The following is a 23,481-nucleotide window of genomic DNA, read 5'->3' as shown; positions in this document are numbered from 1 at the left end:
AAAATCCCCAGCATTAATTTATTTCATGTTCAGCATTCATCATTGCCATGGTGCAAGCAAGACCTGGCATTCATTTGAAATACCTGCCCAAGAAGCACTACAGAAAAAAACCTAGCTGCTTGGAAACCCAATACATTCTTCATATGATCAGAGTCATATGGACAGTTAGAAATAATGTATGGGTTTATTGAAATTTCTTTTAAGAAACGATATGTAGCATCCAGTTTGAAGTTAAAGTAACAAAATTTATTTCCTGCATGATTACAAAGATTAAACAACAGAGCCTTGAATAAATTAACAATTGGAAATGGAAATACTTAAATTATGTGGTCTTGACCCCAAAATACAAGTTTCCTTCCTTATGTTTTTCTAGTTCTTTATAATGACAGAATCTAATCACTAAATTCTCAAATGAATATGATTCATTAGTGAATAGAACCATACTTTTTAAAAATTTTCTACATAAAAGATTAGAAATCTTGTGTTGTCTCTTATGAAGTACAGGAAAAGAAAAAGAAAAGTAAGTAAAAGAAAAAGGTCCAGCATTGATATGCCATGGCATACGTCTTTAAAAAGCATGCTTCATATTCAACCCTTTATGATAAATAACTTGGATTTAATCTAAATTGCCCAACATAATGGAATGTTTCTTATACAAAAAAAGGAAAAGAACATGCACCACAGTAGAGCCTTACACTTGAGGGCAGACATATCAACCTCTGCTGGCTTCGAGCTTTCTTCTTCTTCAGAATAATCTGACAATTGTGTGGACTTAAATATCCATTCTTGAACATGCATTTATGATCATGACAAACAAAAGATAAAAGCAAATATCCTTGTTTCCTTTCACCACAACTCACCTGCAAAAATTCATTGAGTTCAACCTGTCCATTTTTATTCAAATCAACTTCATTTAGAATTTCATGGAGTGTATTTTCATCCATTTGGACATTGATACTCTAAGTAAAAGAAAAGCATAGAATAATACAGTTTGATTAAAAATTATGCATATGCTTTGGCTGGGCAAGGAGGCTCATGCCTGTAATCCCAGCACTTTGGGAGGCCAAGGCAGGCAGATTAGTTGAGGTCAGGAGTTCGAGACCAGCCTGGCCAACATGGAGAAACCCCATCTCTGCAAAAAATATTTTAAAAATTAGCCGGGCATGGTGGTGCGCACTTGTAGTCCCAGCTACTCTGGAGGCTGAGGCAGGAGAACCGCTTGAACCCAGGAGGAGGAGGTTACAGTGAGCTGAGATCGTGCAACACTGCACGCCATCCTGGGCAACAGAGTGAGACTCTGTCTCAAAAAAAAAAAAAAAAAAAAAAAAGAAAGAAAAAAGAAAAAAAATTATAAATATGCTTTCACTAATGTTACTAAATCTTTTAAAAATTATAACAAAAATATTACTTGTAGAAAACCCTAGATGAGAAAAACATCTAATATCTTTATATTCTTCTAGTATCAGAGGCTGACATCGAACCAAAGAAAATTACCTCTAATACACGCTGAACATCAACAATGGTAATAAAGCCTTTCTGGTCTGCATCAAACTTATGAAATCTCTTCTTATACCTGGAACACAAGATTAAATAATGGAAAAATATACTTACATAGGCCAAAAAAAAAGAGAGATAGACACTTATTATAAGTACCTGTCAATGTCTGAAGGCAGTAGGCTAATTTCAGAGCGATCTGTTAACTGTTCTGATCGAGATTTATAGCCCATTTCATAATATAGAAACTTCCTGGCTGTTTCAAGTTGTTCCTAAAACAGAGATACACACAAAGTTCAAAGATACATGGAAATGTTGATTTTTTTCCTCCTTTTTTTACTGTTGATCTTCAGAAAATGAAGTTGATCCTTACTTATCTAACCAGCACAATTTTTTTATTTCTTCCAGTTTCATTGAAGTATAATTTATATTGAATAAAATGTACCTACTACCATGATTAAGATCTACAGCATCTCCATCACCCTAAAACTTTCCTCATGTCCATTTGCAGCTGATCCCTTCCCATGATCTCTAGCCACAGGCAAACACTGACTGGCTTCTTGTCACCAGAGTTTGCCTTTTCTGGAATTTCTTATAAAAGGTTTCATATAGTATGTAGTCTTTTGTGTTTGACTGCTTTCACAAAGGATAATAATTCTGAGATTCATTTATGTTGCTGCATGTTTCAATATTTTGTTTCTTTGTACTGCTGAGTATTCTTACACAGAAACTGACCGACAAAATCTACAGGATCAAATTCTTGTAGTTTGGTGACAAAAAAAAAAAAAGTAATTAAAGGTGAAGATATCTTGGATTTGAACAACTTGGATTTGTCACTATAATGTGACATGAAGTGTGAAGGTATATCTCATGAGATTAGCTGTGCTGAGATTTTGCCACTGGGATTCTGATACTTAGGTGAAGTTACAGAGTCATGAGAAGAAATAAGCTATCCTCAAGTTACTCTTCCTGTTTTCAATGTCCTCAGTGTCAATTAATACTAACTGTTGCTGCAAATATTGTTTTTCTTAGTTTTCATCATGTCATTTTCCCATCTAAAAACTTCTGAAATGACTTTATTGTAGCATATATTGTTCACAAATCTCTTTCCTCATATATATATTATGCTACACACACACACGCACACATACACATATACACACATATACTTCTCAACTGTATTGATGTGAGTTGGCCATGTGACTTACTTTGGACTGTGGAACATGAATAGGTACGATATATGCTACTTTTGAGTAAAAGCTTTCATGGTAACTTTATAGTTTTGCTTAGCCTCTCTTACTCCTGTGCCATAAGAAGGGCACATCTCAGATGAGATCTGAAGCCAATCTAGAATGTGGAGAAGAGCCACAGCAGCTAACACGCAGCCTTCATGTAATGTGAGGGAAAAAGAAATGCTTGCTGCGATGAACCACTGAGATTTCGAAATTGACTGTCATTGAGTATAACCTAGAACAAGTCTTAAATTCCCCAAATTCCCATCAAAGGATCTTGTGAACTCAATGGTTCCCAAATTCTGGTCTGAAGAACAGTGCCAGTGTGAAGTGAAATGAAGAAAATGAAGCAATGACACATACACTTGCATGAACTGTGTTTATATGTGTTTGGTTATGTTGATGATAAGATCCCTTATTGATTTTTCTTGAGAAGACAAACCTTTTTTTTTCCGAGACAGTGTCTTGCTCAGTCACCCAGACTGGAGTGTAGTAGCACAATCATGGCTCACTGCAGCTTCTACCATGCAGGCTCAATCCTCCCACTTCAGCCTCCCAAGTGGCTGGGATTACAGGCACATGCCACTATGCCTGGCTAATTTTTTATTATTATTATTTGTAGAGATGGGGTCTCCCTATGATGCCTAGGCTGGTCTTGAACTACTGGGCTCAAGTGATTCATTCTCCCACCTCAGCTTTCCAAAGTGCTGGGATTACAGGCATGAGGCACTGTGCCCAGCCATCAGTTGATTTTTCTGACATGATTCCTTTCCTGCTTTCCTTTTCTTAGGAAATAGATACTAGAAACATTCTTCCTTCATGTTCTTAAATAACAAAATTAAAAATTATCAACGTGAATAATTCTCTGAGCTTAAAAAAGTAAATTTAAAATGTGTTTGTGTGTGTGTATGTGTGCATGTGTATCTCATACACAAAATTTGTCTGTGAAGTCTCCATCTCCAAGGACATTTTTCACTGGCAGATTTTTCATAAGAAAATCCACCAGTGGTCATAAATAAAATTATTTTGCTGTTCCACCACTTTTACCTAGCCATTTTCTACACAACTTGTTCAAAATCCATCTCCTTGGAAATGCCACCTCTGATGCTTCCCTGCAACAACAATTTCTTTCTCGACTTATGGCCCTTCATTGCATGTGTAATTTATCTATACTCCATCAAACAAGGAATTACGGAATTTCAAAGCTGGAAGATATTTTTTCATAAACGGTACTCAATGTACTTCCCTTACCCCACATTTCCTTTATAACATTCCAAAAATGGAAGAACAAAGCCTTTGTCTAAACAACTCTAGCACTGGGGAGGTAACTTAATACTGCTGAAAGTTGCTTCCAATTATTAGAAGGTTTTACAGTGAGATTAAATCTACCTCCTTGAAATTCTTCCAGTTTTGGGGGGATTAACAAATCTTTCCTAGGGTAGAATAAACCTAATGTTTTTTTTTTTATCACAGCTTAATAAGTATTTAAAGATAGTATCATGTGCTTTCCTCCTTAAGAGTTTTCTTTTAGTCTAGAACTACTATATAAAACATTATTTCAAATCCCTATACCATGTTGTATAATTTCTTCCAGACCACAACCGGTTTGTCATACAATACAATTATCAGAACAAAATACAACACTGCAACAGAGATCTGGCAAGTACCTAGAAGGGAGTAACTATCAGCATCATCAATCTAGATATATGATTTCTATTAATGCGGCTTAAGGTTGCAATTGAATTTGGGGGCAGCCATGGTCCACTGTTAACGGCTATGCATTCACAGTTAACTAAAACCATATTTCTTTTTCACATGTGCTATTGTTAAGCCTTGTCAAATCTATCTTGAATGGATGGAGTTGTTTTTCTACCTAATGTAAGGTTTGCCATTTATCTCTATTAAATTATATCTAATGAAATTTCACCCATTGTTTCAATCCATCATCAAACATTCACTCTCCCTCTGGTATCTTATTATTGGTACATCAAAGATGCATGCCATCAACATTGTAATTTAACCATTTGAATCAAGGTAGACTAGGTCAAGATCTAGGACAAGGTGCTTATGACTTACTACCAGAGACCTCTTCTGAGGCCAACACTGTCATTTAACTGGTTATAAATCTACCAATTTTACAGATATCATACGGGACTTTCTAAAATGCTTTATAGAATCAAAATTCCCTAATCTAGCCATCTGCTTGCTCTATCTAAAAAGGAAATGAGGACCGGGTGTGGTGGCTCATGCCTGTGATCCCAGCACTTTGGGAGGCTGAGGCAGGTGGATCGCATGAGCCCAGGAGTTTGAGACCAGCCCGGACAGCATGGCAAAACCCTGTCTCCACAAAAAAAATTTTAAAAACTAGCTGGGCATGGTGGTGCATGCCTGTAGTCCCAGCTACTTGGGAGGCTGAGGTGGGAGAATCACCTAAGCCTGGGAATTTGAGGCTGTAGTGAGCCATGATCACATCACTGCACTCCAGCCTGGGCAACATAGCAAGACCTTGTCTCAAAAAAAAAAAAAAAAAAAGAAAAGAAAAGAAAAGAAAATGATATATCTGAAATGATTTTGCCTAAGTGATTCCTTACTAGCTTCCGTGATCACTATTTCTTGATAAATGCTGATAAAATAAACTTAAAATGTCACAATCTAGAAAACCACGCAAGATCAATGCCAAGACCATTAGTTTCTAGGTTGCAAACTATATTTTTCTTTCCTCTCGTTTTTGAAATTTGGTATTACATTTGCCCATTCTGTCTTCTGGTCCCATTCCTATTTGCTACAGTATTTTAAAGTTCAACAGTAAGCTGATCCCAAGCAAGAGAATCTTAACTGCAAATTCTCTGAGTACTCTAAGGTATAATTTTTCTGGACTGGCATAAAACTCATTCAGAGTAGCCTCCTATTTCAATATCTATTCATTCTTACCAACATTTATATTTTGCTCTTTTCACACATAAAAACAGGGAGAGAGAAGGAAAAAGACATTGGTAGTAAATTATAAATTGAATAGTTCTCCTTACTCTCCAGCATTCAAGAATATGATGCCTGCCACCTTAAGCAATGATCTAGATTAGGTCTTATTTGCTTTTGTTTTTTCCTTCAACTTTTAAACATTACATTTGGTGCCCTGAGTATTTTTTCCCCAACACCCAAACAATACCTGACACTACTCATACACATCCACATTATTCCTGATATCGCTCCTTTCATTGTTGAGCACTTGGCTTCTATCTGTTTTACATTTGGTATTTATCAGCTTGCTTTAATCAGTCACTCAAAGTCTTCACATGCCTCCCATTTTTCCTCCTCATTGGAATCAATTTTGAAAAAAAAATGTATTTTTGTGAGACTCTCAGTCTACTTAAATGTCTTCTCTTTATAGTCTCTGAATGAAAAATGGATCTTTTGTCTGAACATGATAAAATCCACCTTATCAAATCCTATGGGGCAGCATTTCCCAAAATATGTTCTAAGTACTAGCTCCCTTCCTACCCAGTTCTCCCAAAAAGTGAGAATTGGGTCTGTCTCCAATAAGTTCCTTTTTGGAAACTGAAAACATACATAACCATTTTAAAGGTTCTAATTGCAATTGCACTAAAGGAAGTGGTTTTACTTGTTTAACTCAGAATTTCTCTTTTGACCATGTAGTCATCCTTTCACGTATATTAATTTGTACCCTGCAGAACACCATTTGGCAATGTTTTTTTTTTCTCTAAATGTTCCTGCCAACTCCTCTAACAATCCCCAACTCCCTAAGACATTGCCTTCTTCCCTAATCAGTTCTTCCAAGTTGGTTGGATTTTGGTCTTGAGTGACAGTTTCTCGAAATATTTCTCCAAATTTTGGAAACTATGCATAAATGCCAGAGCTATACATGTGTTATAACAACCCAATTAGATTTTAAGATCTTAAAACTATGAGCTATTTAGTATTCTCCTAAAATATTTGGTGTAATGTTCAGTATACAAGTCACTCATTAAGTATTGACTGGTAAAAACAAGCACAATTCATCTACGGAGAGTTATTTATCACCTTGTTCCTCTTTCACTTTTGCAGGTTAAATAATCCCAATGCTTTTAACCTTTTCTCAGAAGTCCAACTTTCTAACCTTTTAATTCTTTCTCCCCCCTCCTTTGTTCTCTCTAGACTGTCCACAGCTCTCATTAATACTCCTACATCTCAGATACTGAGTAATAGCTTTAGGTCTTTATTTATGTTACTTTGTTAAGGGGGATGGGAGAGCATTTCTGAGCACATAAATCTGTTCATAAAATATGAACTGAAGTTAAATCTAGCTTCCTTAGTAGGGCCAAACACAACCAGTTTACAGAATTTTCTTCCTCCTTCCTACCTCCTACAGCCTGAATTCCTAGCATAAAATATGTTCCTGCATATTCAAATCATTCCAACCATAATTTTTGGAAGAACACATTATCCCCAATCCTTCTATATGGTAAAAAGGACTGACAGAAGCACAGGAGTAAAGTTTCATTCCTGTGTTGCCTCTGTACGGAGCTTTAGCTAATCAAACTAAAGCTCAAGACTTCTTCAACAGCTATAAACCAGTACAGCTAATGCAGACACAGCAAGACAGGATGGAGAAAGCTTATGCTCTAGGATCAGAATACCTGGTTTCAATCCCTGCTTTACAATTGACTGTTGATATAAACTCTGAAAAGAGTCCTACTCTGTGAACCTGTTTTCTCAGCTATAACATGGGGGTAAATTTTATCCCTGTCAGAGGCATGATCAGGATTAAGGAACTCCTAAAATCAAACCCTTTCCTCCCACATTTCCCAGGTGACTGATATGTAATCATCTTTGGAAATCTATACCAGAATGAGAATACTTTAAAAACAGGCCATGTGACTAATTCTTTCCTTGCACTGTCAGCACGTATCATAGATGCCCAATAATGTTCATTCACTCATGCCATGTGAGAACACAGCAATACAATGTTTGTCTATAAACTAGGACACAGGCCCCCACCAGATCCCAAATCTACTGATGCCTTGATCTTGGACTTCCCAGCCTCCAGAACCATGAGAAATAAATGTTTGTTGTTTAAGCCACCCAGTCTATGGTATTTCTGTTATAGCAGCCCAAATGAACTAAGATATACTGTCTTACCTTCTAGGTCAAAACTCCCTCTTGCATCTTCTTACACCTCCTCTAGCCTCACTAGCTATTATTTTCTCTTTTTCCTGGATTCTTCCTTATATCCTATGCTTCTAAACTTTGGTGTGCTCCAGTGCTTGGCCTTTGGACTGTTTTCGTCATCTGACTACATTAACTCCCTATATAAACTCATCCAGTCTGATGGCTTAAATATCAACTCAAATTTATATCTCTAGCCCAAGCCTTCCCTTTGAATTTCACACAGACATATCCAATGATCTGGATTTGTATTAATAAACTGAACTCTGAAGTTGTTAAAGAAGGGACACCAGTTAAGGGGAGGGAAGCTATTGCGGTAATCCATGTGACAGATACCGGTGACCTGAATCAGGGTGATGGAAGTTGGATGTGTTAAGAAACGGTTGAATTCACTTCAACACAAGTGTTTGTTAAAAAAAAAATTAAAAATAAAATAATTTTTTAAATGAGAGGGTTGAATTCAGTTATTTAAACATAAATATGGTATGATTTGCTCATGGATTTAGATAGGGTATAAGAGAATGCATAAAGTATGATACTAATGTTTAGGCTTGAGTAACTGAAGGATAGCTATTTATGACATGGAAAAGTCTATAGGAGTAGTAGTTTTGGGAAGGTAAAAGGAGATCCAAGAGAGGTGGTGTTCCAGAAAGCAAAATATTGTTCAAGAAGGAAGGGGGGAATCAATTGTGTCAAATGCTGCTAATTGGCCAAGTAAAACAAGGACTGCAAGTTAACAAATTTATTGAGTAACATGGAGGTTACTGGTGAGATTGACCAGAGCTAATGCAGCAAAGTGGTGGCAAAAGTGCCTAAATGAAATGGGTTCAAGAGATCCTGGGAGAAAGGAACAGGACCCAATGAATACAGAAAGTATTTTATGAATATATAAAAATGCTTCATTACCCTCTGCATATCACAAGAGTTTGGGTTAATTAAAAAACATAAAGATCTACTTAGCCTAACCCTGTACGTGTGTTTGTGTGCGTGTATATGTATGTATGTATGTGTTGTGCGTGTGTGTGTGTATGCATCTGAGCATCACCAGCTTTTAAAATTTGGAATATAAATATAAAATCTCAAATGACACAAATGATAAGCATTTAGTGCTCAGGAAGAAAAACCACATTTCTTACCAAAGGCACACTAGCAGGAGTTTGCATTTCACTGATTACGTTTCAAGAGTGTTTTCAATGAAAACCAGAAAAGGTTCCATACTACAATCATTATTATCTTTCTTTTTCAGGAATTATGACCGCAAATTTATGAGCATTTTCTACAAGAGATTTTCCATAAACAACTAAATTTAAATGGAATATCTTTCCATTTTCCTAAGGCCTAACAATATTAAACACACACAAAGAAAAACTGGTAAGAAATCTAAGGTTATCATCAAAAACTATGCTAGCTTCTACTAACAAATTAAGCCATTCCGCGTTTACAATAGGAATTGTGGTTTTAAAGACTTCTATATAATACCTGCTTCTTATAATCATCCCAATTCAGTTCCCTGCCCATCAGTTCAACAATCCTGGGTAGGGCTTCCTCTGCTGCCTGGACATTTAGAAAGGCCAGGCGAGTACGACGTGAAATCATATCCACAGCAGTGCAGGCATACTCCTTAATCCCATATTTCACCTGAGTTTGAATTAAAGAAAAATTATTAGTTGAGACTCTTCTTTAGAAAATGGGAAATAAAGCTTCACTTAAAAAAAATAAATGTGTGCTTCACAAAGGTAATATTTTTCTTTATACTCTCTGGTCCTCCAGCAGGCATGAGACAAATAGTGGCATCACACAAGTTTTCCATCTGCCTGCCAAAGGAGGTTTGGAAAATGGCAAAAATTGGACAAGAGTTAATGCCTTTTTCCTGAATAGAACCTGGCATAAACATGCAAATTGCGTCACTTCTCATTAACCATCCACAGTCATCACTTACCTCTCTATGCTTATACATAATGTGGATTTTAATTTACATAGCTGACTAGGAAAAGGACGAGTGTCAAAAAGTTATGATCTCACCTCTTTAGTCTGTATAGTTTTTTGTCTTAGAGTAACCAGAATATAGGAATCCTGAATTTAATCAACAAGTAAATTTTCACTGGACATCGATATTTTAAGGCACAGTGAATTACAAATAAATACAAAGCCTGGTCTCTGATTTCACAAAACTGGAAAGCTTGATGGGAAACAAGACGTAAACCTTTGAGAAACTGTCACAAGATATGTAGGTAGGACATGAGTGGTACAAACTTAAAGAGCTGCAAATGCACAAAAGGGACAACTGTGAATTAACACGTTTGGTGACAGTTTGATGGAGAAAAAAGAAACCTATATTTTATGTTGTTATTATTACCACTATCAATATCACTTCAGAATTAAGATTAAAATTTTATAAATAAAAGGATCTGTATTGGAAAGACATAGTAGTCCTGGTTTTAGCTGACATATGTGCATTAAAACTTAGCTACATATAATTTTTAAAGATGACAAATGAACAGATAAATGGTATCCCATGGCAGACATGAAATTCCTATGTGACCATTCACATACCTCTGCTTCAATATATGGAAATTCTGACACAAGACGTACTCCAACAATAGGCCACCTTTTGCCAGTCACACTTGCCATTTTGGCCACCTCAAAGGCCTTATCACCATAGGTGGCGGCAAGATGCTGTGCCACCTAGAGAAATAAAGCTGCGTTAGGCAGGCACTTTGAATATCAATAGCTTCTAGGCACAAAGCAAAAAGCACACATGCTTATCTTGTCAGTTTTCTTACAGCCTGTAACTAATAGCTCTCGGAGAGTATTAGATTTTGATTTTGTGGGAGGAAACCACTTGGGCTTCGAATGCTTAGGCCAGCACTAACTCTCTTACACATGTATCACTGCATCAATGACTGATGAAGCTTCAGCTTCATTTTGCTCCTGATATCACTTCTGAAGAACAGCCTTCTTCATGCCTGAGACAGAATTTGGGATGCCCTATACACTAGAAACAAACCAAATAAACTCCACTTTTTAATAAAATACATTTCATAAAGTGTACATTGCTTGTTGGGCAAGTAAAGCAAAGTAAGATCATCTTTTTTTCCTTCCACAGTAGACTGGCAGAAATGTATTCAGCAAAAGGAAATCTCAATCAGGGAGACCTGATTGCTGCCAGTTCTGTCACTGGCAGCAGTGAGAGATTAGGTAAAGAGTAAGATGATGTGGCAATGCACACTCACCTCGCTTTCAAGTCCATAATCCTGGACAAGCCTAATGTAGAGTGTGGGGCTCCAATCTTTACCCCCTTGAAGGAAAAGCCCAACTGTTCTACTTGGTCCTGCTTTTAAATTATGAGTTTTGACAGCAGCATTTATGGTATCTTCTGCCATAGACCGATAAGTTGTCCACTTTCCACCTACAAAGAAATTGATAGACAATTCATCGGGTTGCCACCCCTTATTTTTCTTATAATTAACCATATATCAACTTACCAATAACAAAATTTTCCTGTTGTTTGTAACAAACATGGGATTGTGTAAAACTACTCAGAATAAAAAAAATGCTTGTTCAATAAAGTTAAAAGAGATTCTGGCAGGACAATTTAAGTCAAACTTATATCTAAAGCACATCCAAATTACAAGACAGAAAGCCAGGTGTAGTGGCTCATGCCTGTAATCCCAACACTTTGGGAGGCTGAGGTGGGAGAATCACCTTAGTCCAGGAGTTCAAGACCCTCCTGGGCAACATGGTGAGACCCTGTCCCTATAACAAAAAAAAAAGAAAAGAAAATAACAAGGTAGTATCTCATACCTGCTATAGTAATAAGGCCACTCTCACTGATATCAACAACATGATTTCGGGAGATAGACTGAGTATCTGCAGATTTGGGGTCTGTAACAAGAGGACGGATTCCACTCCATGCTGCCAGGACGTCCCCTCTTCTCACTGGTAGGAATCAATGCCAAGGGTTATGAACATTGCTCAAAAATATTTTGACAAAAATATTAAACAGTTAATACAAAGAGTTCGGTGACAGGAATACACATGTGTGCACTTTAAAAAGGAGAGAAAGCCTAAAGATGAGAACTAAGTTTGTGGACAGGTACAAGAAAAACTCATAAAGAATTATTCTGTTCCAAAGATAATTTCCATGAAAAAGTAAAGAACTTTGGAAATCACTGACATTGATACCACAGAGGAAGCAAAAGAGGCAAATGTTAGCAACCTTCCAGCTGAAGCAACCTGGAGCAGTTAGAAAAACAAGAAAGAAAAAAAAGCAGAAACAATCTAAACCAATGCTAACGATGCATGAATTGTTAAATTTCCTTCTAGAATACATCTTCCTATCTCTTCTCAGGGAAGACAAAGATCCTTATTAAATTAAACAAACCTGTAACAGGATATTATATTTTCTCCCCTCATCAATACCACCCTCTTCCTGAGTGTTTACAGCAGGCCTACCACTGTGCAAACACTTGACATAGACATCTCATTTAATCTCACAAAGCCCTATAGCATTGGTTATTATTATTCTCACCATACAGATCAGAAAACAGATGAATGCAAACATTTAACAAACCACGCTGGGCAACAAACCTGGCCAAGGCAAATATCTTATATATGGTAAAACAGCATCAGAACCTTCTTCTTTCTGAGTTTAAGGTCCATATTCTTACCTCTTAAATTGTACTGTCTCTCAACTTCTGACAACTTCCATACTCTGCCTTTTTTCTTTTCTCATTCCATTATTTTTAGCACTGACACAGAAACAGGTATACTGGCTTCTCCCAGTAGGTACATTACACTTGAATTATATTATATGGAAGTTCTTTCAATACTCAAGATGCCATGAAAATATATTTACTATCTCTGTCAAAATACAATGCCCAACTATATCCAGGCTGATTAAGTTTTCATTAGAATTAGACAGCTGTTGAACAGCACTCATTACTAATCTAAAAATGACTGAAGAGAGAAGGTGAGCTATGGTTCTCGTCTATCAGGTACAAGGGCAAGACCCTAGGGCAGAATTTTCGGAATCTGCCCTTCTTCATGTAGATCAGCTTCAGGAATGGCTTAGCTATGGGAGCTGACTATGGGCACCAGACTGAAAGTTGCCTGATGATATAGACTACTGGGAAAATAATGCCTACCTGGTCCTGCTGCATTTATTGTGGTAAATCAGCTAATCCATCGCTGGATAACAGAAACGTGAGTATAATTTTGCTTCAACTGTGACTTGGGGTCATGTGTGCCCTCCTTCTTCATCATACTCCCAGCAATTACCCATACTGATAAAAAATTGACTGTATATAGTCTTGAAAACTTCAAGATAATGGGAAAACTGGATCTCCACATGTGAAAGAATGAAGGTGGACCCTTATCTTATATCGTATACAAAAATTTACTCATAATGCATCAAAGGCCTAAACATAAGAGCTAAAACTATAAAACTCAGAAGAAAACATATAAGAAGAGCTTTATGACACTAGATTTGTCAATAGTTTCTTGGATGTGACATCAAAAGCACAGGCAACAAAAGAAAAAAATAGATAAAACACACTTCATCAATATTAAAAAGACACTATTAACAGAATGAAAAGGTACCTCATAGAATAGAGAAAATACCTGTAAATCATATACTGATAAGAATATATCATATATGCAGAACATATGAGAAATTCCTAAAATGCAACAACAAAAAGCAAACAACTTGAATTGAAAAATGAAAGACTTCAATAAATATTTCTCCAAAAAAGATATACAAATGCCCAATAAGCACATTAAAAGATAGTAAACATCACTAATGATTCGGGAAACGCAAATGAAAACCACAATGAGATACCACTTCACACCCATTAAAATGGATATTATCAAACAAAAACAAAACGAAACAGAAAATAACAAATACTGGTGAAGATGTGGAGAAACTGAACCCCCTGTACACTGCTGGTTAGAAGGTAAAATGGTGCAGCTACTATCAAAAATGTATGGCGATTCCTCAAAAATTAAACATTTAGAATTACCATAAGATCTAGCAATTACACTTCTGGGTATATACTCCAAAGAAATGGAGCAGAGAAAAGTTTTACAACCTTGTTCATAGCATTATTAACAACAGCCAAAAGGTAGAAGCAAACCAAGTGTCCATCAACAGATGAATAAATAAAATGTAACATACACTTACAATGAACTATTATCTAGCCTTAAAAAGGAAGAAAATTCTGACACATGCAACATGGATGAACCTTGAAGACATTGTGCTAAATAAATAATCCAGTCACAAGAGGACAAATATTGTACAATTGCACTTCTATGAGGTACTTGGCGTACTCAAACTCATAGGAGCAGAAAGTAGAATGGTAGTTGCCAAGGGGTTGGGAGAGGGGGAATAAGAGTTACTATTGAATGGTTACAGAATTTCAGTTGAGGAAGACAAAAATGTTCTGGAGATGGAAGGTGGTGATGGTTGCATGACAATGTGAATGTATGTAATGCCACAGAACTGTACACTTAAAAATGGTTAAAATGGTAAATTTTATGTTCTGCATATTTAACCATAATCTAAAAATCAAGATAAAAGGATAAACTGATATAATTCAAGTCTCAAATTACGAAAGGGTTAAGGAAATATTTTACATAGAATATGGAAGTATCAGGACCTTTATTAGCCCATACCATGTCCATGTTTTAGTTCAAATCCATAAATCCCATTCAGGGATCACAGTTTTGTGAGCAGAGGGCAGGGCTGGATTTCAGTTTCCACTCAACCCTTGGTCATGTGCCTTTGTACAGTAAACATCCTGTATATTTATATACAACACCACTTGAAAAGTAGTTAGGTATATATCTAGCAGACTCTTTGTGTAAAAAGTCACAAAGACTCCTTGAAATGATTGGAACAGTTCTTACTGAAGCAAAACAAAATAAAACAAAACCATGCCTTACCAAGTATAAGCAAAACAAGCTATGTTGGATGACAGATAATTTCTCCATCTTGATCTAAAATGAATAATAGGTTTCTGCTAAAAATAAATTCAACTCAAGTTAATCTGGCATATTTTACTATAGATTCTTAAAGGCTACACTCTTGACATGACATAACTATAATCTGAAAGAGTAGATATCCATCACCTCTACAGGATGTTTAATCAAACCCATAATCCAAACACTGTAACTGAAACACCAACATAATTAACTGGCGAGGAAAGCCTAAGCCTTCTCAGTCTTACTAACTGGAGACAATACAGGATCTCAATGCTGGGATTCCATCTCTAGCTCTGCCCCCTCTGATGTGTGCATTCTCTTAAACAGATTTAATCTGGATGGCTTCTGTGGAATGGGGATTAATTCCTGCTTTACACAATTTTACCAGTCATATAAAACCTCAAAACAAGTTATAAAAAGTGTTTTAATCGTTACCAAAAACCTAACTAGGAAATTACCACTATTTTCCATTAGAGTTCACATCACCCTCTGAGATAAAAATAAAAGTTAGCAAACCCACTTACAACGTCATTGTGGTCACCCCACAGTCCCTCTAGTGTCTGTGAAATTCCTTAGGTAGCCACACTGATCAGGAATTTGGTTCCAACTCTTGAAGCTCTCTGACTAATTTTAAAGTTATTTGATGGAAAATTAGGCTTTGCAGAGTAAATTTGAGGCATATGCAAATAATCTGTGGCAAATGCCTTACCTTTTCTGTTATAACAGGCAGAAAAGCACATCTATGAAATTGTATTGTCTGAAACTGAAACATTCAAGTTTTTCATTCATCCAGGAATACTATGTAAAACATTATCTATATTGATACCATTTTTAATACTCCTGGAGTTGATAGTCAAAAATAAAAAAGAGTTAAGAAAAGATTCCGAGTCACAAAGAGTTCATAATGTGTTAAGAACTTTAATTTACTTTGCTTGACATCTGAGGATTCAGCTTTTTAGCCTGAGAATTATATCAGTTGAGTGTTGGGAATAAATTTATTGAAAATAATACATTTAAGGATGATCAAATTTCCTTATTTAAAATATGAATTAGTCTTTATGGCCTACAGGATTTGTACAGTATTAGACCAGAAGGTGGTTGGATCAGGTTACCTACAACAGTTCCCCTCCCAACCTTGAGATGTAATGGTTTTTATGGATGATTCAAAACTCTATTTGCCACTGAAGTATTAAGAGCTTATACCTCCTCACCACTCATTCAGTAATGACTCCTCAGGACCTTGGGTATAATCCATGTCTAAGGGGCACAGCACAGCTAAACATGTGAGACATTAATTCCAACTTCTTGAATAAAAGACAGCAACTGACGAAGCTAACAGGTTCCTCTCCATATCACCTATTTACCCACAGTGGAAATCTTGTACATTGTTAAACCCTAACGAAAGTTTTTTCAAGAAAGATTCAAGGTAGTAGATGCTAGTCTGAATAAAGTATCATTGGGATATCTATAAATTCTGCATGCTGCTGTTGCAGCCATGAGGTAACCACAGGGGAAACAACCTTAGGATGAAACCACCTTGGAGGATGGCAGAGTGAAGATAAATAAGAGTAATATATCTTAGACCCTGACAAATCATTAATCACCTCTTGAGGCTGGTTGTATCTGGAGTTCTTGTTTTACAAGATAATGAATTTCTTTATTTTACTTAACAAACAAAAAAACCCAAATTCAACGATTCTATTAAATTGAGTATGTCTTTCTCTAAGTGTATATTTAAACACCTCTAGATTCTCAAGATCAGCACTGTCCCATGGACTTTACTGCAGAGATGGAGACATTCTGTACATAGCTCCACGATCCAATTCGCTAGCCTACTAATGTAGCATGTGGTTATTAAGCGCTTGAAATGTGGTTCACCTGACTGAGCAACTGAATTTCAAATTTCAGTTAATTGTAACTAATTTAAATTTAAATAACTACAAGTGGCTGATGGTTATCATATAGCACAGAGCAGCTCTACAGTAAAAAGCCTCCAAGCAGTAGATCTCAGACTTGTCTGGTAGATTAAGCTAGTTATTTCTACTGGCCACCTTGCCTACATCTCCAACGGAGCATCCTTTCACTGAAATTGGACTGCACTTCCTTTGCTCATGAGAATAAAATAAAATCTGCTGTAATAGCTCCTAAACACTTTATTGTCATTCATGTCAATATGTACCATTTCAAGCTTTCCTCCTCTCTTGCTAATTTCATAAATTCAAACAAATGAAACATATTTTCATTCAATTAAGTACTTCCACCCTCAAGTTCTCACCCAGAAACCAGTTTTACCATACAGGTTACAGTCAAGATTAATAAATGACCATCACCCACTTTAACTGTTCATGGTATAACATGTGAAGAAAATAACATAACTCATGGCCTCTATGCTTTACAGCTCAAATTTTTTCTAGTTCTCATACTGCCAGGATAGCTTAACAAAATTTCATTATTGCTTCATCTCTTTCTCACCATGCTGAAAGTCTCCAGCAGTGTCAATTATAATATTTTTCAATACCCCAAATACTGTATCTAGTAAAGGGTCATATATAGTTATCAGTAAATATTAAGTGGAATATTAAAGCATTCTCTAAACTTTTTATATCAAACTATAAGAGCTGGTATTACCAAAACCAAAGCAAGAACGCTTGGGCCTCTGAGATAATATGCTAGGCTTCATGTAGGTTTCTAGTGACTATATATTGAACAACTGGATATTCCCTTCCAAATTACATGAACGCTTTAAATAAAACAAGATGAAAGAAAAAAACTACTATTAAATAAAGTTGAGAAAAATCCATCATTAAAGACCACTTACTAGACTGGCTCACCTAGAGGGCACCCAGTTAATTTTTTAAGTGACAACTATAAAAGTACTTGGCAATATTAAAGCAAAATACTCTTACCATCATGTTTAAGAATCATTTGTATTACATTCCCAAAAAATAACTCATTCAGATTTTAGTAATGTAATATGTAAAGGGTAAAATATAAATAGAAAAGTTGAATAGACAATTTTCATGGCTAGTTGAAAAAATTAAGTATGATGTGATTATTTCAAACTATAATTCATATTTTTACTCTTATACTTCGCAAGATAAGTGTTTGTTTTAAAAATTAGTAGAAAATAAAGCCCACAGGAAGTGACAATTAAGAGGTAAATGTGCGGTTTAGCTTCACATTAGTTATTTAGGCATATGTTTTGGGGTTTTTTTTTCATGTTTGCCACTTTCAAAAAACAATCAATAAAAGGCATGTGAAAATATCTAAATGAATACAGGGGAAATAGTGTCAGAAATCAATACTTCTCTACCAGCATGTTTAACCTGCTGAAATGAAGTGTTAATCACAGAAATAAGATACCATACTACATTTATAAACTAATGAAACTAGAAAAAGCAAAGCGTGTGACACTATAATTAAACAGCTGGAAGACATCCAAGCCTGTGTAAGTTGATAACCCTGGTACAATCTCTGGCAATGAAAAGGCAGGTCTGCAGTGAGTTGATATGGCCAGCTCAGTTGTTAATTGAATAACAGGCAATCTATAAACACTACTAATTGCCTATGTGAAAACCTGTGTACAAGTAGAGAAGCTGCCTAAAGAAGTACTCCAGGAAAAGCTACATGGATAAAGCACTCAGCAAATCTTCTGTCTCTCTCAATCCTGTTAAGTCATAGCTTAGTTTTGTCACTGCATCCTTCTGATTAACCTCTACACAGCAGACTTAATGATACATTTTTCAAAAGATCATTTTTCTTCCTAACTCAATACGAAACGCAGAACTATCAATTACCCATTTCAGAAAAGAACAAACAAGTAATCTAGAAAATTCAGCCTGTGAATGGAAAGCTTTCTAAATTGTAAAAGAAGACATGGTCTTATTCCCAACAGGCAAAATGCTTTTCAGAATTGTTCCGACGCATTTTGCAGAAGTGTGGCAGCTGCTGTGAATAGCATGGAGTGTTAAGATTTGACACTTTTTTTTCTTAAGGATATAGCCATTTGGGGAGGCTCAGAAACTGTTGTTGGAATTTTACTTACCCATTTAATAAATCCTTTTAGAATGATTATTTCAACCCTGGTGAATGTAAAACACTTCAAAACTACTGCTCTAGGATCTAAATGAAATTTTATTTTTTAAATCTGTAAAGAAGACTGGCCCAAGGGATTAGTTATGAGACAGGAAACCTCCTCCAGTTTAACATTCAAATTCAAATAAGGTCAGTGCAGAGCAAAGGTCATTGTCATGCTAAAGGTATCTAGCAGCTTCCATGAAATGAATTGATAAGCTTACCACTCCCTAGTGCACATAGTATCCCATCAGGAAACCCAGAACCAACAATCAGAGTACTGCACAATATTTAGAAGCACAAGTATTAGAACCAGACTTACTTATACTCAAATTATGGCTCCAATACTAACTAGCTATAGGCAAAAAGCTTAGGCTGGGCGTGGTGGCTCACACCTGTAATCCCAGCACTTTGGGAGGCCAAGGCGGGTGGATCACGAGGTCAGGAGTTCGAGACCAGCCTGACCAACATGGTGAAACACAGTCTGTACTAAAAATACAAAAATTAGCCGGGTGTGGTGGCGTGCGCCTGTAATCCCAGCTACTCAGGAGGCTGAGGCAGGAGAATTGCTTCAACCCAGGAGGCGGAAGTTGCAGTGAGCCGAGATCACACCACTGCATACCAGCCTGAGCCACAAAGTGAGAATCCATCTCAAAAAAAAAAAAAAAAAAAAAAAAAAAAAAAAAAAAAAAAAAAAAAAAAAAGCTTAATGTCACTGGGCCTCAGTTTCTTCAACTAGAAAGTGGGACTTATTAAATAAATCTCATAAGGTTGTTAAGGAGGAATCAAAGATCTAACAGGTAATATGCTTGCTTAGCAGTGTCTCACATAAGAAGTGCTCAATAATAGGAAGTTTTTAAAAATGAGGCATATAACTATAAATATTAAAATATGTTTAACAGTAGCATGTAATTGAATAACTGAATGGTGGCTAAAGCTGAGCTTCTCTTTCACATTTCATCAGCCTAGAAGAGAATAGCAGCTTTCACCAAAATTCCTTGAGAAAAAATATGGATTTGACTGGCCTCATTTTAAGATATAGACAAACTTCAGCTAACTGATACTCTTTACTAAGATCAAGCATAATTCCTCAAATATGAATATTTCAGTCAATTAGAAATAAGAATGAAAAGAAGCTATAAAGAATCACTGTTAACTATTTTTTGAAGAGTAAGTTTATAAGTAGAAAAGTTGTGACAGGTGCCGCACACAGGGAAATCAATAAAGTCTAGGAAAGGGCTGTCATTTCTGCTTTTTACCCTGGAGGACTCTTAATCTCAAGATGTCCCCAGATCACCAGGAGAAAGACCTAGTTTGCAATGTTTAGATATTAATTTCAAGCACTCTTATCAAACATCAGAATTAACAATAACTATTTGTTAGTTTCACCAATTCGCTGACTACAAAATGGTATGTTAATTGAAAAGACTTTTATGGACCAACCAGGTATGCCAAGTCTTCCATGTATTTATAGGTAGAACATAAGTGATCCAGTCTCCGTTAAAGCCCCACGCTCACTTCACGGGTAGAGATCCCCACCCACAATATGGGCACGGCAGCCTTCTGGAACCCACACCTGCTTCCAGCACATCCAGCTTCTTAGCAGGATAAGGAGTTACATTTCTCATCCTCGCTGCATTTGAACTTTAAGATTTTGGAAACTGTCAACATTGAGTTCTCTGCTCTTGAATTAATTTTATATCTTGCTCCAACAATCTAAACTTCCTGATCTTCAGGCCCAGATATAAACCCACTTTCAACAAATATTATATACAGATAAATTACAAATGAAGGAAGATTCATTAACAATAATGAATATGTTAAAATATAATCATAATCCAATGTTGAAGCTCATCCTAGAACACAAAATGAAAAAAAAGTACCAAGCTAAAATTGTAACGCAGTTTCAGTATTTAAACATGGATGTTAAACAAGTCAAACTATTTTTCAAATACCATGTATGAGTGTGTATGTGTGTGAGTATAAACCTTAACCACACATGGATTTCAATGATATGTATTTAGTATCTTTTATACTATTATTGTAGATATCCAAAGAGACTCTATTAAGAATGAAATTACATCCATTACTTTAGATTAAAAGCAATTAATACTATACAATATGGATTAGTCAATTAAACTAGGAGTCACCTGAACCATTTTTGAAGCAGTTTTGAAGCATTTTGTTTACAAATGCATGATCACATAACCAAAAAAAATCCTTTAGGGAAAAAGGATACACAGATGCTAGTGAGTTGCATTCAGACTAACATAGTGCTTTTCCATGTCCTTCACTGACATCAACATTATAAGATTTCTGATATAAATATATGAAGATTATTTTTAATCGTAAACTTGTATACTTTAATATAGATTTTCAAATGGCTACCATATCAAAAACCATGAATCCATAACTAACTTATTTTAATTCAAAACAATCATGAGTAGCATACAAATAAGATAATCAAGATTTGTAGCTAAACACAAATAAAGAATCCTTACCCTCAAGGAGCTTCAAGTGAGAATACATCTTGGACTATTACCTATAATATAATGTTGTGATATACAAACGATATGACCAACATCCCACAGGAATACAAAGAATAGGTGGTTTCTCCAGTATAAAAATTTTGCCAAGATGAAGAGTTGGGGAAAAGGGTGTCCCAGAGCAAAGCTTCAACCTAAATTAGACACGAAGATTCAACATAATAAGACATGAAACCTAAGAAAACAATATTCACCCTAATAAGACATGATTAGACCACAGAATGCACGGATGGGGAGTAGTTGAATATAAACATGCAAAGACAAGTTGTAAAAAGCCTTATGTTTCGGCCAGGCACGGTGGCTCACTCCTGTAATCCCAGCACTTTGGGAGGCTGAGGCCGGTGGATCATGAGGTCAGGAGTTTGAGACCAACCTGGCCAACATAGTGAAACACTGTCTCTACTAAAAAAAAAAAAAAAAATTAGCTGGGCGTGGTGGTGGGCACCTGTAATCCCAGCTACTTGGGAGGCTGAGGCAGGAGAATCGCTTGAACCTGGGAGGCAGAGATTGCAGTGAGCTGAGATCACACCATTGCACTCCAGCTTGGGTGACAGAGTGAGACTCCATCTCAAACAAAACAAAACAAAACAAAACAAAAAGCTTTATGTTTCATGCAAGAGAATTTAGCATTTTTCCTAAAGTCAATGAGAAGATATCTAAAGTGTATATTTGTGCAGAAAAGTGATGATCAGAATTGTGTTTTAGAAAGAAAATTCTGGTAGAAGGATTAGACTGGAGAGGGATAGAGACCTGACCTAAAGAGGCCATTGTGGGGCCAATGCAACTGTTCCAGTGAGAAATGGCACAGATGTGAACCAGGGCAACGAAGTGGCTGATGGACCTGCCTGGTATTCAGAATAAGCATAGATAGGCATTAGACTGGATATGGAAAGAGAAAGGATACCAAAAATAAGCACACCATTTCTAATTTGAGTGACTAGATGCATGGTGAGACTCAACTGAGAGAGGAAATATAGAAGCACAATGTTGGGGAACTTCTGAGACTGGCCTGAATGAAAAAAACAAAAAACTATATAAATCACCAAGGAAAATGCTCTGACAGTCAAGTTGAAATGCCCCAGTAAGAATAGGAAGGAAGTAAACTTTGGCTTTTTCCATTAAAATAAGTAACTTATCCTTCTTTGCTAAACCCACTGGTCAACATTATACTTTCCATGTAGTAACAGACTATTAAGCATCTTACAAATACAGTTCCAGCCTCTCGTTTATTTGCTTAATTATTTCCTATTGATATCCTGCATCTGTAAATTAGACATTCCTAAGCTGCAGAAATTAAACTGTGATGTACACATTTCATCGTTTTCTGGAAGCACATGAGTGTTCAGAGCTAGAGGGGCTACTCTGATCTTGCCATTAGGAATTATCAGAAGAGGACTGCATAAGTTTCATGTGGGTATAGAAAGGAGAGGAGAAAAGGCAATTTCTCCCCATTATGTTAAAATTTGGCCCTCATAAATGTTCTAAGAGGCACAAGAGGACAAGTGTGAAGATGAGTCAGACTGGAGACATAGCATTTATCCAGTGAGAGCTGGAATGGCTTGGGAGATATGGACACAGAGAGACAAACTTAAAGGAATGCTTAGTTACCTTCAACATCACAACTCAGGTAATTACGCACTTCATTCAAAATGAAGTTGATATCTTCTTCTGAAGGAATTGGATGGTGTGTAACATCAGTTGGAGTATCAGTAGTGCCAGCGATCGTCATCTTTTGCCAGGGTAAGAAGAAAATAACTCGCCCATCACTGGTCGCTGGGTCAAGAAGTCCCATGCTCTCTGGGCTGAGATACAAAGAAGGATTATTTATTTCTGAAAATCCCAGAAGTTTAACATTAATCTGCATTCGAAAAACTATTTATTCATTAATTCTCAAATATGCAAAAAAGAAAGATATGAACTATTACTTGCACTTCCCCTACCCTAATCTAGAAACTCCTAAAAGAAAAAAATAACTTAGATAACAAAACAGA

The 23,481-nt window shown here is 36.2% G+C and overlaps 1 protein-coding gene across 15 annotated transcripts in view; it reads right to left on the bottom strand.

The window, feature by feature from the left end:
- The window catches only part of GPD2 (glycerol-3-phosphate dehydrogenase 2), a 179,597-nt gene that overhangs the window by 34,007 nt on the left and 122,109 nt on the right, over window positions 1–23,481 (bottom strand). For 11 of the 15 annotated variants that reach the window (XR_010150101.1, XR_010150102.1, XM_016949838.3 and 8 more), the window contains exons 9-16: window positions 23,099–23,292; window positions 11,694–11,828; window positions 11,123–11,298; window positions 10,443–10,574; window positions 9,369–9,527; window positions 1,654–1,766; window positions 1,495–1,573; window positions 861–959 (exon numbers count right to left, since the gene is read on the bottom strand). Coding sequence is in view for 9 of the 15 variants with exons in the window: in XM_016949838.3 (XP_016805327.1) it covers window positions 861–959; window positions 1,495–1,573; window positions 1,654–1,766; window positions 9,369–9,527; window positions 10,443–10,574; window positions 11,123–11,298; window positions 11,694–11,828; window positions 23,099–23,292 (1,087 nt within the window). In the remaining 6 variants the exon portion in view is untranslated. The remainder of the gene's footprint in view (window positions 1–860; window positions 960–1,494; window positions 1,574–1,653; window positions 1,767–9,368; window positions 9,528–10,442; window positions 10,575–11,122; window positions 11,299–11,693; window positions 11,829–23,098; window positions 23,293–23,481) is intronic. The other 4 variants (XR_010150104.1, XR_010150106.1, XR_010150103.1 and 1 more) reach the window with 1 other exon arrangement.

Source organism: Pan troglodytes, chromosome 13 (genome assembly GCF_028858775.2).
Source record: "Pan troglodytes isolate AG18354 chromosome 13, NHGRI_mPanTro3-v2.0_pri, whole genome shotgun sequence".
NCBI classification, from domain to species: Eukaryota; Metazoa; Chordata; class Mammalia; order Primates; family Hominidae; genus Pan; species Pan troglodytes.
The sequence above is the reverse complement of the archived record's forward strand: the minus strand, read 5'-3'. Positions and strand labels throughout refer to the sequence as shown.